Here is an 18,508-nt window from a genome sequence, read left to right as displayed (position 1 = left end):
GATTATGAGTTAAAAGATTCTCAGCTGCACTTTATACTCGTTCTTAAGCCGTGTTATATGAGTTCTCTACAGCTCTACAATTCTACACAGGTCAGGAATGCATAGCCGTGAGCAGCCAAGCCCGACTCTGAATGCCAAATGGCAGCTGTCATCCCTTAGTAGTGATAGATGGAGGTAAAAATCAGATCAGTGAGGTAAAAAGGTGCACTGGTGACCATAAAACCAACTAAAACGCAAAATAGACAAGGCTGTTTCATTCATCTTTTGGAATTTGAATCAATCAACAGTCAAAACTGACATGTGGTTTAACTGCAACCAGACAGTGAAGCAGGTGAGATGTTGTGACGGTGCCAGAAAACAGGAGGAGGTTGGATAGGAGGAGAAAACTGGAAAAACCAATTAAGGAAGGGGACCGTCTCCATGCCCAGACACACATTTAGTACAGTCGGGGCTTCAACGTGCTGGTACCTACCTCTGCCGCCCTCCGATGCTGGTTTAAAGGGATATAAGATGGAGGAATGCGATCAGATGGATGAGAAATGGACAAACAGAAAGGATGGAAACAAGGGAGAGAGAGGAGGGTAGGAGAAGAAATCAGTGCACATGAAATGAAGAGCATGAAATGGATGATTTGACAATGAACATGAGGGTCAGAGATATGAAACAAAGTAGATTAAACGAGTCATTTCTTTAGTTCTATCACAGATTCAGTTCATGCATTTGTCATCTGTTTGATGGGTGAAGGAGGTTCAGGAGGCCTCGGCCCTGAAATGGAATGAAAGCAAATTTCCTTTGCAAGTTACAACAGTGGCTGATTTATGTTGGCAAGAATTTCAACACAGCTTTCCAACCTTAGATATGCTCCTCCCTGCCTGTGGAGATGAGAATACAGTGTGGATCTGAGTGTGGCGGAGGTAACCAACACTTCCACCACTAGGGCTCACTGTCTACACACAGATAAACTTCTTAAGATGGGATATATAGCGGAGTGTCTTGCACAGTGTGCAGTATTTGAGGAGTATCTGTGCCCTTGAGTTGCACAAAATCATAAAACTTAAAACATCCTAATCACAGATATGACATCTGATCATTCATTTCCTTTCTCCAAACGATCAGTTTGTGATTATCTAAACACTCCTCAATGTCCTTAGTGTGAACTGAAGAGCCATCTGTCACCACCCCTCAATTACTTTGTTCTGAAGAGGCTGTGGTCTGCTCAGCCACGGCGTGTCTGCTGAAAGGTGGGTGTGACGCTACAAATTGCCCCCTCGCAGTCAGAAAGAGTCGCTCCATAAACTTTTCAAGGTGAAAACCATTAGCACACATGTCTGACAGCCCCTCGCCCCAGTTTCGCTCTCTGCATGACTGCGATACACTGTTTGGAGACAAAACACTTATCATGCCTCTGCTTTTTACACAATGTTTGCATCATCTTGTGCAATTCCTCAGAGCTCTCAAGGCTAAACAGCAAGGCGTAATCAGAACCCAATCTGCAACAATTGTAGCTTTTAAGCTAATCAAGTGTAGCTTGTAGGAATCAGCTAGAAAACAGATTTGGGTTTTGCAGCCGCTCTGACGTACCACTCTGTCTTACACAGTAGAAAAAAAGATTTACTGAGCACAGGAAACCACTCGACGGCCCTTTACAGCTTTTCATGGCTGCACCCAACCTATAGTCTGCTCCTGTCAAGCCAACCATTAAGCCATTAAATCAGTTTAGCATCACTTTAACCTTAGAGGAACACACTGAGCCACAGAGTTAACACTTTCCCGACCAAACATGTCCTTTTCTTGTTCCTTGATGCTGTATATATAAATTTTACATGGTTCCTAATCAAATGGAAACTGGATTACAGCTATTAAAAAAAGATATCAATCAAGCTTAATCTAAAAATTGGGGGACTTTAAAGCCTTTTATTTTGATATGACAGCTTAGAGAGTATCAGAAAATGAGAGTGGGGAAAGACAGGCAGCAAAGAGGCATGGGTCGGATTCAAAACCTGGACCGCTGCCGTGGACTCCAGCTCTACCAGGTGAGCTATCAGGTTGCCCAAATTTCAATCTTTTGAGAAAAAAATATCCTTATATAATGTAATGATAACAACATCGTTGTGTGTGCAACTTCACTCACATCAGTTTAGGTCGGGCATGAACGAAGGTAGCCACCCAGACCCAGGAGTCTGCGCGGCATATGTGCTACCGTCGGGCCTTAACCACCGCGGGCTCCGGGCCGAGACCAGAACTCGCCTTTTCAGAAGGAGCTAAGTGAGTCCAGATGTGTGTGACTCACCCTCCGAAACTCACAGTGAACACTTAAGAGAAACAAGAGGGAGTAACTGTGTTACTCTGCACTTTGGTAGCAGAATGCGTTAGCACTGCACACTCATGGAAAGGAAAACACTCTCTTTGTGCTTATTTTTTCCCTCTTGTTCCATTTATAAAAAAAAATAAAAAATGAATGGGCCTGTGTGTGTGGAGTGAATATACAAATAATGTGGAAGCGCGTAATGTCAGAAGGCTGTAAATGTATCGTAGCCAACGGGAGTTTCCTGGAAGAAAAGCGGCACAAGCAGGAGTATTTTTACTGCTCTGTGGGAGGGGGATTGTGTTACGGGGGGCTAATTTGTCACTCCTGATGAGGAACTTCAGAGTGAGGAGTGCGGCCCCGTCCTGACCTGTTTACCTCCCTGAATGTGTGATGCATTGGAGGGCTTTACGGGCTGTTGTTTGAGGATGGAGAGTGAGGTAGGTGAGAGTGGATGAGCGCTGATGGAAGGTTTACACAGTCTCCCAGCTGATGACAGACTGGACTTCTGGTGAGCCTCCGCATTACGGCGCGTTGTTAGAGAGTACGAGACAATAATTGACCCACTAATGTGTGTTCATTGCCGCGGCTTGCATGCTTTGAAACAGTACTGTTGTGTTTGAGGCCTCTAATATTTACACTGACAATATCTCATACAACCTCCTGCCAACCAAAACATTATCCTCCTTTTGTAGACTTTATCCCCCATGATTATTGTTTTGACTTCATTATGCAGTGTCAGACATTAACACTACAAAAATTCTTGCCAACACAAACATAAACCAACTTTTTTCCCCCCCTTAATTCTACAAATGGAGGTCGATAACCTCTTAACATCTGAGTTGCAACATTTATTAAACATCCAAAACAGCATCCTGTGGCTGTAGACCAGTAGGTATGATGATTTGCTGAGAGAACATCCACTGGTATTAATTAGTCCTGGACCACAGGCATAGAGATTAACCCTTTAATAGCCACCGTGGTTGTTATGTAAGATAGCAGTGAACCACAGGTTCAGAGAGAGTATAATTTGCAATTATTTTTTGGTGTCGTTCCATTTTTTTTTTTTTTTTTTGCACAACTACACCTTGTTTGTGTGAAAATTAATATGGAACATGACGTGTTAGGCGTGTGTGGGCAGGAATGTGAGCATTTATGTGCCTTCACAAGGCCGACATGATAAGAATGAAAGTGGAGGACGCTCTTACCTTTATCAAGTGCTTGTTCACCCATTTTGTGAAGGTCTTTTTCTGTACTCGATCTCGTTCATCTGCGAGACAGAAAAAAAACCTGTTAGACATCAAAATCTGGAAACGTTAAACGTTTAACAACATGTGCTACACACTCAAAATAATTAGCCTTGAGTGGTATTTTAATTACATGTACATATTACATAAGTTTAATGTAAAGGGTCGTTTTTTTCTATAATGTTTAGTCAATGTGAATAAATTACATAGTTAGATGTGTAATTTATTACAGGAGACAGAATAACCAATTTGAGTTGCATAAGTTTTATGTCTAATACTTTAGAAAAACAGATTAGGTTTTATGTGTAATAACTGAATAAAAACATTAGGTTTGTATCCCAACTTTGACACTTTAGATTTAACTTTTGTAATTAAATGAAAGGGAAGATTGACAAAAAATTTAAATACTTATAATAACTGTTTTAGGCTAATTATTTCTTTTAATGTGTAGCTTAGCTGCAAGTTGAAAATTACAGCATGGACACAGAAGTTGGAAGTTTCATGCTTTTGTTCATGAAAGCAGTAAACAAAAGAGGGAATCCCAGAGGTTTCAGACTTGTTTGAATTGTGTAGGACAAACAGATTCATCACTGGGTGGAAAAACGCCACCTGGTTGTGCCGGCCTGCATCTGAGTCAGACCGCCATCAGAGCACAGTCATAGTCGGCAGATGCACCCCTATTGTGTAAGAAACATTGTATATGCAAGGTCATGCCTCACACCACTGCCAGCTGTGCTCTTGGGCAGAAACATCCATAAAAAATAATTCCATCACAAAGCCCCAGATGTTCTTGAAGTGTGAAGATTCTCTGCATGATTACCAGGAAACATGGTTTTACTATTAGAGTGCAATCTTCCAACAAGAAACAACAAGAAGCTGGCAAGGAACACACCCCACTAAGACAACAAACCAGCACACACCCTCCCAGTGTTATGTTTCTACTGGAGATCAGGCAAAAAACCACAAGGTGTGTCGCTGCAACATTTATTATGGACACAGAGGAGGGATCGGCGTGTTTCCAGCGCTCTGGTGTGAGCCCATTTGCTCAAAAGGCTGTGGTTCACTGAACGGTTTGGATTTCACCTGAAGACGTGTTGATAAGGGAAGGCACAAATCAGCCAGCTCGGGGAGTTTCTTCACTCCATGCCACTTCATGTCTTCTCACTGAGGAACCCACCTTCAGTGACTCACACAGCAACCATTTCCATTCACGTTATGCCAGAATGAACTCTGGACATCACACAATGTCCTCTGTGTTATCAGCTTTAATGGAGCGATCTGACTGTCTGCTGTGCGGTGACACACCCAGCAACGAAAAGCAAGGGGCTGTGATTCAGTGCTGAAACAAAATAGACGCCCAGAGGCTACGATCAGCGGCGACTTCTGCAAATGTGCTGTGGAAGTACGTTTCCATGGAAACCTCATATAGACACCATGGCCCTTTAACCTCCTCATTTATCATTCAAACCAACAAGGGACTAAGCTTTACTATGTGACCTCTGTGGTTCTACTTGCTGCCAAGAAGGCCAAATGTCACCCAGAGTGGAAGTTTGATGATTGGTGACACACACGAGAGGAAAGAGGTTTCCCAGAGGAGTTGCACCTTGACCTGTTAGGTCTCTGTTCACACCGCGTTACTTAATCCTGTTTCAAGCACAACAACTCTTTGTGGACTCATTGCTCTTCATAAGTGACACGTACATGAGTGGATGCGGGCTGAGTGAACTTCAGGTATCAAATGTCAGCAGACACAAACAGTATTCAGTGAAGTTTATCACCCAAAACAGCATGGAAGTCAACAGTACTGTAACTAAGTACAGTTACATCAGTACTGTGCTCAAGTAGGGCTTAAGGTACTTGAGTATTTCTTAATTCTACATTATAGTTTTTTTGCCTCAATTTCAAGGAGAAATAATGTCTTTTTACTCCACCACATTATCGTGACCACTATAGTTACTGGTTACTTTGAAGATTAAGATTTTATACAAAAACCTATGATAACCTTATATAATATGGCCCAGTCTTATAGATGAAATGATGACCGGTCTATTTAAAATTAGCCCCCCCTCAGCCAGATACTTAACACATTAATACGTTACTAATAATGATCTAATAGTATAATTTAATAATATAACATGATTATGGTCATTTGTCCTGCCTGATGAGGACTTCTACTTTGTCTGATACTACAAGTTCAGAGCTAATAGGGAGATTTTGAGTGCAGGACTTTTGCTTTTTAGTTATTTTTTACATAGTAAAAAAAAAAAACACAATCACAATGGATGATTCAAAGTGTGCTGATAAAATCGACCCCTGTAAATCACTGCATGGTGAAACCAGAATCAATTTGTGTAATAGGCATATTAGACCTTTAGAAATGTCCTAAAACGCCCTAAATGTCCGAAAACAGGAACAAGCTGATCGGGAGAAAAAGGAAGGAGATGTCACACATCATTCATCCTGTCTACAGCACAACTTCAGCCAAACAGACTGTAGCTACAGTGACTCATTCACCCGCAAACACATGCATGCTGCACAATAAAAATAGTGAATGGGCCTTGCTGACCAATACAAAGTGAGGAAGCTGCTGATGCATTAGAAAAGGGGAGTTCCCTCCTTAGAGTCAGAGTGTGGAGAAACACTGGACGCTACAGTCCAATCAGAAAAACTGAATGTCACACATTTAAATACAATGTTACAGTAGAGTGCTGGAGATCAGACACCACCATCTTCCTTTGGAGGATCTTACTGCTGTCCAAAATCATGGATTACACAACAAGCTACCCAATCAAGCCTCAACACATAAAGCTCTGAGAGAAAGAAAAAACTACAACTTGAACACCGTCCAGTTCCATTAAATACTTCTTTTACTTCTCCATGCCCAGCGGCGTCTCACACATATGGGAACAAATAAATCAAGATCAAGGCTTGCAATTAAGCTATTTTCCATTAACTGCCACCATGCTGGTACCTTTCCTGCCGTCCATCGCCTTCAGCATCCCCTGGTAATAGCCTTCATCTGAGGGCACCCTCTCTCTGCCCATGCTGTCAGAGGAGAAATTCCTGTACTTCTGCTGCGGAGAGGTCATTGTCACCGTTTGTCAGCTCACAGAATAATAATCCTAAGTATGAAATATCCTTGGCGATTTTCCCCTTGATGGCAACTTCTGCTTCCCTCGCTTCTATCTGTCCCTCTGGCCCTCGGTTGGTCCCAGAGTATGCAGTCCCGTGGCCACAATCCACTCAGCACTTCACAAACCTATGATTTCTCTTCCCTTCTTTCCTCTCAAACTCCTCACTCCCTTATTGAGTTCGGCTCTGCCCTTCTCCTGTTTTTTTTTTTGTTTTTTTCTCCTCCTTTTCCCTTTTCCTCCGCTCACTTTCTTCCTTTCATAGCAAGTGGTGCCTGTGGGCTATGAAGTCTGGGCCTGTCCTTGTGAGTGATGTGCGAGTGTGTGTTTAGTGGAGGACATAGTGGGCAGGGCTCTGAACACACCCCTTCCTCCTGCAGGGTGCCGTGTTTCGCCAAAGCAAGGAAGGGAGGAGGAGAGGTGGGGAAGGACGAGGTGTGGTAACCTGCATGTGCTATCAGCTAATCGCATCGTTTGCGCAAGCCAACGCACACACAGGCTGAGTCACTAGGGATAATAAAAAGTCATAAAAGTCCGTGTGCTGATCATTTCTTTTACCTCATATTGCACTAAACTTTAATGAACATTTTACAATGTACACCCACATGTCAAACAGATAGATATCCAACAAGAGCCTAAAATGGTAAAGAGTCTCAGACATACACACACACACACACACGCACGCGCACACGCACGGTTAATCATTACTTACTCACAGCATTCCTCCGAAATTTCACACTATGAGTAACTCACTGTGACCCAAACGGAGAAGAGATGGGGGATAAGATAGTTTTGGGAAGGGCTGTTACAGATTCCAGACTGTAATGATTGACCACACCCTGAACATCACTGACTTACTGAGAAAAAAAGCAGCTCTTAACTTTACAGAAATGAACACATGTGGAAAACACAGTTGTTTGTTTTGATTTCTGCAAAGATCCTCGCTTTATTTCTCATTGTTGCAATGTAATTTCTCCCTCCTTAATTCAATTAAAGATCCAGATCTGTAAGATCTTTTGCTTATTACTTGATGAAGTTGGTGAATTTGAGTCACTCTCGCTGGACTAAGGTTGTCAAAAGCATTGATACTGCAATACTTTTTCCGCTTCCGCGTGTTTAAAACGATACGATATCTGCATTCTACATATCGAAAGACCTGATGCTGTACTGAAAGTATTCTACAATCAGATTTTCGACACAAGGCTGCACAGATTTTAACATAATTACAAATGTGTTGGTATGTGTTCAGTGACATTTTATGTATCAACGTTGTCTGTATATTGTTAATTAAAAAAGGAAAAACAATATTCTTTTTAGTATCTTTTTTTTATATATACTAGTGTCATACTTTTTTGGTATCATGATAGCCTTGTGCCAGAGTTCCTTTCTTTGTCACATGATGTATTCCACCATTGTTTTTCAGCCTAACTACTCATTTCCTGCTCAGCGGCATTTAGTCCAAACAAATTAAAGAACATCAAATGCATCACTTCCTGTTAACCAGAGGATTTTGCCAGGGAGGTGCAGTGTAATGACAAAAGCATGACTGGAACAATGTTTATGGGTTCTCCTAATGGAAGATTCTGAGCAACACACCTTGGATATAAAGTATTATTCCATGACAGGTTCATTTTCAGAAAGAGTAAAACAAGAATGCACCTTGGACCATTCAGACAATCATCAAATCCAAATGACTGGGGATGAGGAATTTTTGGCAGTTTCATCGGCCAAATTTCTGTTCAAGCGATCCCATGTACCTTTTGCTTAACAGTGGCACCTGCGGCAACAAGTTACAATGACTGGATAATGATTAATGCTAAACCTGCAGTAGCACAAGTAAAAAGGAGTCATTCAGTCAGTAAAGTGACTCAGTACTTTCAAGATACACAACAATATCTTAGCTGAAATCAGCCACCATGCGCAGCAAAACCACCAAGTGTATTAAACTGAGCAACTGTGCATTTTATTGCTTATTAATTTGACTTTTCCTTGTAAAGGGATGATTGTGTTATATCTTAAGTTGCATATTCTTGCTTGCAAGTTTTTCTCCATCTGATTTGTCCTCATGTCAAAAGAGACCGGGTCTTATTTCCATAGATTTCCTCCATACTGGTCCCCTATATGGCTACAGCATGTGCTGACAGATAAACTGGAGGATAGGGTGTGTCCTACCTCTGCTAAATCCTGCCTCTCAGGCCCTAAGTTGGGTATATATCTCATTTCCCCCACCCTGACTGACATCACTTCACCAGCCACCTAGAACCACTCTTTCTTGCAGAGAGCAGGATATTGAACACGACCTGCATGAACATGAAGGTACTTAATGTGTCAGTGTAAGTTTGTCTCTGCGGGCGTGTGTGAGTGTGTGGATCCTTGCGTTGACTCATTTGGAGCCACGTTAGCAAATTTGGAGACACACCTTTGTAGCTCCATACAATGTCTAGGCAAGCAGAGGAATTAAGGAGTGGTATGTGGGCAGGTAATTAAATGAGGGAAAGGGAAGGAATCATAGCAAATACTGTGAAGGACAGAGTGGATTTCTTTTAAAAAATGCTTTTGTGTCCACAGCCAAATTCAAATAGTTGTAACATATCAGGCTTGAATGAATGACAAGAGCAAAATGTCTATAAAGATACTTCATTAATGACATACAGTGTTGAATAGAGCCTAATTGAATGAAACACAATACAAATGGTTTTCCAGGTTATCTGAGATGCAGAAGCAACAGTAGATGGTAGCTGAGAGCTTGGTGACATTCTGGCAGTGGAGCACGCACTCACACCCAAACAGTATAAGCTGGAGGTCTAAACCTCACGGGAAACACCAGCAGGGGACCCAGATGGGAGCGGGCAGGCGAGGGTGCAGAAAGTGTGGAACATCTTAGTCATGAGATCTTTCCACCAAAAGGGAGACATATCATTAAGGTCTCAACATGCCTATTACACTGCTCCCTCATCTGGCCTCATCAAAACCAGATGGAACACTTGAGCTTTTTATACGAGCAGAGAGAGCGCCTGGTGAAAATAGGAGGAGAAAGTATTTTCTCTCTAAATGCCAAGTTTGAGGTTTGATCCTTTCTGTGATAGAAGTGACAGGGAAGTTGGTCTTCCTCTTTCCACGCTGATTTTGCATTGCAGAGCAGGCGTTCTGAGAGCTGACTGCTAGCTGGGAGAGGAAAGTCGAGTTCTGGTGATCTTAATTTGTCTGATACTTTGGTTTTTATGCCTCTAAAGCTGAAGACACTCCTATCAGCTGCAGTTGTACTTTGTGTTTACTGTTTACTAGCAAATATTAGCATGCTATGATGGTGTAGCATAGACTGTTTAAAGAAGTGGAGGTAGCTTTCAGGTCTTAAAAGTAAAGCCAATGCGTAAGAACTTTAAACCTGCATGCTTTCCAATAGCCAGCGGGGGCAGCTAAATTGGTTGCAAAAAGTTTAAAATGTATGGCAGTCTATGAGAAAATGACCCAACTTTTCACTTGTTTTTTTTACCTGAGTAAACTGTTGCCTAATAAGTTTATGGTCTCAATTGCTAGTTCTATTCCTACTCAATACAGCATGATGTCCTATTGAGAGTGCAATAGGTGATAAAGCATGGTATGCTTGAGGGCATGGTTACCTTGTGACTGTTTCTATCACATTGACCTGCATGGTGTCCTGGGGTTTCTCAGCTAGATCCACCTATTACCTCTCTCCTTCTCCAGCTTCTCATCTAAATATGGTCACTTCTGGCTTCAAAAACCAAGATGGCGACCCCCATAATGCCATAATGCGAGACTTCAAAAAGGTATTCCACAAATGAGTCGGTGATGGCACAGTGGCTACATCCATTTCTGTATACAGTCTATGTGATGAACATGGTTTACATAAAACCTGCTTAACATCAGCATGTCGGCATTGCCTTTGTGAGTATGTTAACTTGCTGACTGATGATAGCATTTAGCTAAGCACAGCCTTACTGAGCTGCTATCATGGCCACAGACTCTGAGCCTAGTTACCGAAGAATAAACTGTATCATTGTGAAAACTGTTTGCTATAATTACCATAAACAGATCTGACCACTGACATCATGGCTTGGTTCTATCCCACACCAGTGCTTATGGTTCCGAAAAGCCACATTTCCCACAAACCCTTCTGCAGTCCCCATTTTTTTCGGTTTCATGCCAAAAAGAAATCAATGTCATAAAAGTCTCAAATCTGTTTATAAAGTACATGCCCTGATGAATACTGACAAACACATGGTTGAGCTTGCAACCATTTGGGGCTAGAACAACCTGCATTTATGCACTTGGGACTCAAACAAAAGCCAACACATTAGATGACAAAGGAATCCGAAGAATGTGTCATTATGGTTTCTGAAAGAGCTGAACGGCCGAGCAGATTCAAAGGTTTAGACAGAGAGAGGCGGAACAACACCTTCCATTGTAGAGGATGAAAAAGCCGCAGAAATGATTTACTCCCCCTGGCGAGTTCAACCCCTCTCCCTAACTGCCTCCCTTTAACCCTCTTGTCCTCCTATGGTCAATTCAGGTGAAAGTGTAAGCATTTACGGCAATATCTGCCCACCACACCCCACATGAAAAGGAATGCTGATAAAACTAGGAGCAGCCTTAACACACCCAGGATTATCACCTCATTTGTTCTGTAAAGAGGAGAAGGAGGAGTAAGGAGAGGAGGGAGAGGGAGAGGAGGCATTGCCGGGTAGCTGCCACCTACAGCAGATCGTATTTCTGCTGTTCTTATTATACAAAACAAAAAACCAACAACCCCATGCCATGTAGAGAGAGAGCTTTGGCACCATGACTGTCCTTTTGAAGATGAAGATGATGAAGATCAAAAGCAGTATAAACCACACTGTGATCATCATGCACTCTGACATGTGTCCCACCAAATATGAAACATTTCACTGATTCCATTGAAAATCCACTTAAATACTAAAACAGAAGAAAACCCGAAGAAACAAAACACAGACTCGGTGGAAAACTGCTGTCAGGGGCAGCTTGTGTTTCAGACAGGCAAAGCTAATGAGAGCACTGAGGCTATGTTATTAAATATAATTGTGTTAAATTAGCCGTTAACTGTGTTTAATAAATCAGGTAAGATTTATTTATATCTAATCCTGTTCTGTAATAAGAAAACGGAAAAAAAACCCAAAAACTAAGACTTCTAGTGACTTTATATTTGACATTTTGACACTTTTAGGATCTTTAAATGTGTAAATTTATACAGATACACACTCAAGACATTCAATCCAACTGCAGGGGCGGGTCATAACTGTGCCATGATGCACTGTCCGGTTATTACCCGCACGTATCTCCGACCTGTCAGCAGACTTCAGATAATGTTGTCAGAATTAGATCCAACGATGAGGCTGCAAACCCAATTTAACTCAGACTGAACAAGCCTCTGGATTAGCCACGGCAGCTGAGTTTTAAAATAGCTCACTGCTGAGCCTCAGAAGCCTTAAAGGACTCTGTGGAAAGCCCCACATCTGGGATTGTGTCAGTTGCTAATGCTTAAAAATTGATGCATTCCAGTGAAACAGGGCAGTTGGGAAAGATTGCTGAGGTAGCTGCAGTTTGACTGGAACAGAGGAGAACACTTAAAACAGCATGTGCCTCCCTCTGCAGGTGAGAGCAACGAAATGTTAAGGTGCTGCTGTGGCCGGAAACGTAGACAGAGGGGTCAGTTTAAGCTTCATTCTATGCAGGATTTGCTGTTTGCTGTTTGTAAATGCTTGATTCAAAGGTGCAGCAAGTGATTCAGGAGAAAAGTAGTTGATTGTAACCCACAGTTTCAGTTGGTGGCTTGTCAGTATTTACAGTTACAACCTAGGAATGAGATCCAGCAATCAAGTAGCTTCCTCGAGAAAAATGCTGGCGCACAGAAATGCTCCGGGGGTCTGTTTGAGAGAGAGGGTTTGACGAACTCTGAATTTAAACCTGAACTCTGGGCTGACTAATCCCCAAGATGGGAAACCCGCTTTCTAAATCAGGGCCAGAACACAGCAAGATCATCACGAAATACAAGTAGAGGGCAGAGCACACTTCTTCTGGGTCCTAAGAGATGATTGAGAGAGATTACTTATGTATGAGTCAATAAACTCCTGCAAATTATAACATTAATTTGCCAAATGTAAGTTAAATCAGTGTCATATTAAAAGAGTATATTGAGTTTATTTTGTCTTTGTGTTCAGGGGGAAGTTGCAACTTTTTTTTTCCTCAGCTGTTTACAGATTTGGTGCCTAAATAAAGTGCAAGTTAGCACATATTTAGAGCTGTGTCGGTGGTGTTTCTGACCACTTCACTGTGTCTTTAATTATCATACTCAAAGGGCACTTGCGGGGTCATAAATCTGAAAAAGGCTGTGACTGTGGGCTGGGATGAGATAATGACCACCAACTGTTCCTTGCCATGTTTCCTTCGCTGCATGGTGAAATACTGTGGACTTTGCCGAGGTCCCACAGCTGTTTGCTGTGCTGTTTGCATACTGCTGCTCAACCATCACAGCTCTTCTTCTCCTGTTCCAAACAAACTCGGGGTACAAAACATATCAATTTCTTCCTGGAAAAGCCTTATCAGGGGTTATCAGAAGTTAAATAGAAAAGCTTCACTGAACTGAATTAGCAACAAACAATTTTTAATTAGTGATTGTTGATCAATGCCTTGATTAGCCAATTTATTATTCACTCTATGGAATGGCAGTCAATGGCCATCCTAAATGTTTCATCTGACAGTTCAAAAGAAAGAGATATTCACTTCATTGTTATATAAATCAAAGCACATCCTGACAATTGACAAGCTGCACCAATAATGTTTTTGCTTGAAAAATGACGATTATTCTCTAAACAAAATAGCTGCCGATTAGTTTTTGGTGTTTGTCTTTTTTTGTAATTTGACTTATTCAATAATCAACTAAACGTTTCAGCTCTAAGTGCAGCGAAATGGATTTTCTCAATGGGAATATTGTGGATTATTATTTCATTAAATCTAATTGAATTAATTTTAAAATCAAATTGTTTTTCTTTTGTGCTACTCAATTTCTGGCAAATGATTTGTTGCTTCTAATCTTTATAGCTGCACAGAGATAACTCGTACTCGTATAAGAAGGTAGAAGAAATATCAGCCGTTATTACTAAACTGAACGTAAATATTGCGGGTTCCTTTGTCTCTTGTGTTCTATTAATCCATTATTACTACATGTGGTATTTCCATACGCTATGGTCCCCTTGGCAGTTTCCAAACGCCAAAATAAACGTGGAAAAGGGGGAACTTGAGCGACGTTTCTATGCCAACAGCTATAAACATACAGAACCATGTGCATTGGGAGCTATGACTGACGTTTACTCACGGCTGTATTTTTAGGCACAGACACGAAGGAGTCTCCGATTGAATGACTGATCTGACGTGGAAAGGAAAACACCACCCTCCACCCACACAGCACTGCTCTCTCACACTGGAGCTGCTCTCTCTCACCACCAGATAGCACCAGAGCACAACCACACCCAACTTCTTCTGGGTGTGGATCCTGCAACTATGAAGCTGTGAACTATGAAAGAAGAACTCCAGAAAGGAATATGACAAGCTTTCTGTTTTTTAATGTTTAACAAAAGATTTGAAGATTGAATAGGAGATTAATAGTTTTCTCTCAATCAAAATACAGTACTTTTCTGAAGAGATTTAATGGGAATACTACAATGAAAATAAGCCCAATATGTATGAAAATAGGAATGTTAGAATAAAATGAAATACCTAAGTAAGAAGTACCTAAACAAAACCCTGGTACATGGAAAACCTTTGAAGCGATCAGATACTGACACTATTACACTGTAAAAAAAAGTCGTAGTCGTAGTAGTTATTAACACATTGATGTGATGTCACTCACAATAGTAACATGCTGGTAAAAAATATAGATTATGCAATGTAAGTTATCAATCATACTTGACTGTAGATAAAGCCTGACAGTATCAGTGTGAGCATGCTACTTTGAAACTAATTAGTAGAGATAATGCTGCCCTGAACAGACCCTAACGACCACTTCATTATCTGTTGTAGTTACTCATTTACAACAACACTATTCTATGAGGATTTGCTCTAAGCTACAACAAACCATTACCACAACCTCTAGTCAATCAAAAGGCCTGAGCTTCCTTCATCTGACACCATGCTGACTTTTTAATGTCGTCAGACACATGTTACCACACCTCAGTGCTCGACTTTTCAGACAGACAGTTCCCATACTGTAGGTGTGGTGCCTTATCCCATCATGACACAGGCATGCCAAAGGGCTTGTCTGTGATCGTAATGTATGTATTGCGTGAGATTCTTCTTCACTCATGTTCGAATTTACTGTGAGATTTATTGCAGCTGCGGACGCCGGAGGCAAAACTCTGTGAGTCTCATTATAAGAACATCATCCAAGGAGAGAGGTTTCCCCTTCAGACAAGAGTATTCTTCTCTATTCACTGAACCATTTTCATAACTGTGTATGTTCAGAAAACTGATTTCAACCACTGCTATAACTTTGTGCACTGAGAAGCCAGTCTCACCTCTTCATGGCTCACCCTGTGCTGTGTAATGCAGTGGGAGAGCTCCCCCCTCAGGACTGAAATAACGTATGCAGACGCTGCTCTTAGAGTTGAAGTCCTGCCCTCACATCCAGGTTATCTTTTGTCCTGGAACAGGAGGTTTAACTGCATGTGGGGCAGGACTTCAGTTCTCAGAGCCAACCCAGCACTCTGTCTTTCTTCCCACTTGTTCAATGTGGATTGACTGAAGTTCTCAATTTAAACTTCTGTTCTTAACTGTGTGTTTTCTTACCATTGGCAGTAAATTGTTTAATTCTGTTGTCTGAATTTCACTCAGGTCATGAATGAATTCACCGCAGTAGAGATGAAATACAAATGAATCACAAGATATACCAGATCATAATAATACTTGATTATTAATATGAGCTCACATCAGTGTGCTTTATGAGCAGCATCATCTGCATCGTGGATTTGTTTTGGGTTTGGGTTTCACACCTCAGGCTACATACAAGCTGCTCTAACCTTTTAAGTGTGTGTCTAAAACCGACGACACACTAACTCTGGGCAGGTTAAGAGTCTGTGTCATGCACTAGATAAACAACAGAAATAGCACACTCACAACAGTGAGCCAGCTGTCTCACACCCATGTTTGACTGTAATGTTGATATACAGTATTCTCGAAATCTAAAATTAAAGGGACCATGTGGAGTTTTTTGTAAACAAACAAGTTGTGTTTGAATTCAGTGCTTCTGATCCAAACGCTATAATTACATTGCTGAAGTGCATGTGTAAATACCAGCTAAAATATTTATGATTCTACCATCAAAAGCTTGCAGTTTTCTTCTTCACTGCCGTTTTTGACCTATTACTGCCACCGACTGTCGATTAGTGGAATAGCGCCCATGTGATTCCTTTTTTTCTCACTGATTTGTAGTGTTAATAATAAAAATTATAATACTACTACTACTACTACTACTACTACTAATAATAATAATAATAATAATAATACATGTACAGAAATCTGTGGAGCATTTATAATTCTTTTGTAAAACAACAAATATGAAAAAATAATCTCCATGTTGTTCTCAATAATAGTAATATAAATGCAGTTACTCACTTTATAATCCATTTACTGAAACTACATTAAAATAAAGTACATTTAACTGAAAACTTTTACCTTCTGTCCAGCCTATCTGTGAATGGCTCTACAGTAACAACCATGTGGTTTCACCATGCTGACAACAATGCGGTACAATAAAGTAACTCCTCCCCACACAGTCACAGGTCTCTCCACTCACCTGTACAACACATCTTACTGTACAAATATCTGCTGCTTTCTTCATATGAGCTCATCGCTAGATGACTCCCTCGATTCAGATTCCATAATGAAGCCATTATAAACCTGAGACAAGATCCCCCGGTAGCCCTCTGTGTCCCGAGCACACTGTGCCAGCTGGTGTGAAGAGACTTAAAGAAGAAACAGGAACAGCTTTCTAAGAGATGAAAGCCGGTAGTTGGCCCTGCCCCCCTGATTCATGAGCTGAGCAGGTAAGTCAACATTATTTTATGTCATCTTTTCTTACGTTGATCAATACATTTACTGTAAAATGTATTGTGTACGATTGCTTATTCATTCTTAATTATCCAATTAATTAATGTCAATCCAGTGATGCATACTTGGTTAAGATTAACTATCACACAATCTAAACTGAACTCTTTTGTTGAACTTTTTTGTGTAATAGCTTCAACAGAAAAATATTTTTCCCTTATATAATCTATTTATCAATCTACTGCACCTGTGTCTGACATTTGTCCAGGATCAATGTTACTTTTTCAGTTTTTGCCCACACAAGCAGTATAAATGGGAGGTGTTTGAGAGCCTCGGGGTGTGTTGGTGTACGTGACTACTCATGTCATTTTTCTTGGCAGTTTTAATGCAAAAAACATGACATGTTTCTAGGCAGTTCTTAATGCAGCCCTGAAGCCAAACGACTCTGAGTACACTAGTGCAGGAGACACTAGAAGTTCTTTTTCTTTAGGATTTTCCAGGCCCAGCTCTTATGATAATATAATAACTAATTTTTAAATCTCTGGGCTTTCTAGAACCAAGCGGAAAATCTACAAGCATGATGTAATCAGCTCCACAAATTGATATGTTTGAAAACCAGCATTACTAAACCCTGACTGTCTTAAGATCGCCAAGTCATGATTTTATGTCTTGTCAAAGGAGCAGTCTGTTCCAGCTGACACACGCACCTACTGTCGCCAGTCAACTGCAGGATGTGACAATTTATGACAGGGCACAGCTGAGCTGCTCCTAGGTCAGATTTAAAAGGGAAAGTGACGTAAATATGCCGTGCTCTCTTCTTCTAGGACTTCTGCGGCCTTTAACCCAGGACCTACAGGATGCTCTTTGATCTTCTCACATGTTGCACTGACTACAATCACTCACAGAGCAGCATTTTTCAGTGACGTGCTAAGAGGGACTCTTTTTTTGACCTGCTCAGTTAACATGAGCTTGTTGTTGAAAACAAGTTGTTTGTCCAATATCTAATGTAATTTGATTCAAGAATGCCAAATTTACTGCCAGACTGTATTAATAGTACCTGGAATTTAATTGAATTTAATTGGCAGCATATGCTCACAAATTCAAAGTGGACAGAGTGTAATACATGAAAGTGAAGGCGAATACTGTGCCATAACTGTGTAAATGTTTTTGGAAAATCAACTGAAAAGCTGAGGAAAAAGAATGACAACAGGACAGCACTTCTAGTATGTTCTGAGAGGCAGAAAGACTGATTATAAAATGAGAGAAATGCCCTCATCCTTGATAAAAATCAAGTACAATCATAAACAACCAATTTATAGCAAACCGCCCAAACTAACGTTGTACAACTCAAAGAGATAGCTACATTAAAACCCTACAAAAATCTGTGATAGTTAACAAATATATAATATCTGAAGGTACAGCATGAATCATCATACTGCCCACCATCTGTAAAGCTCAATATCTTAGCATGTTATATCTGGTTTGTTTAATCCATTGTCTAAAACTGACAATTCATTTTTTTCTACAGTGGGTAACATACAGGGCTACATCTCCCTTCACAGAGTCTTTTCGATGGATGCAACCTCATGGTGACAACAGCACTAAAGAAAATCCCTGTGTCCAGCCAAGATTTTCTTCCCACCGGACAAAACCAGGCTAGTGTTACCATGTGTCCAGGCTTTGTGCTTAGCTAAGCTAACTGGCTGTAGCATCATACTGAACAGAAAGATCTCAAACTCTCATCGAAA

General features: G+C 40.9%; 1 protein-coding gene across 1 annotated transcript in view; it reads right to left on the bottom strand.

The window, feature by feature from the left end:
* Positions 1 to 18,508, bottom strand: part of LOC141012044 (plectin-like) — a 67,807-nt gene that overhangs the window by 34,107 nt on the left and 15,192 nt on the right. The window contains exon 2 of the mRNA XM_073485423.1: positions 3,514 to 3,575. Coding sequence (XP_073341524.1) covers positions 3,514 to 3,575 — 62 coding nt within the window. The remainder of the gene's footprint in view (positions 1 to 3,513; positions 3,576 to 18,508) is intronic.

This window comes from Pagrus major, chromosome 17 (genome assembly GCF_040436345.1).
Source record: "Pagrus major chromosome 17, Pma_NU_1.0".
Lineage (NCBI taxonomy): Eukaryota > Metazoa > Chordata > Actinopteri > Spariformes > Sparidae > Pagrus > Pagrus major.
Note: the sequence above shows the minus strand (reverse complement) of the source record. Positions and strands in the feature narration are given on the sequence as shown.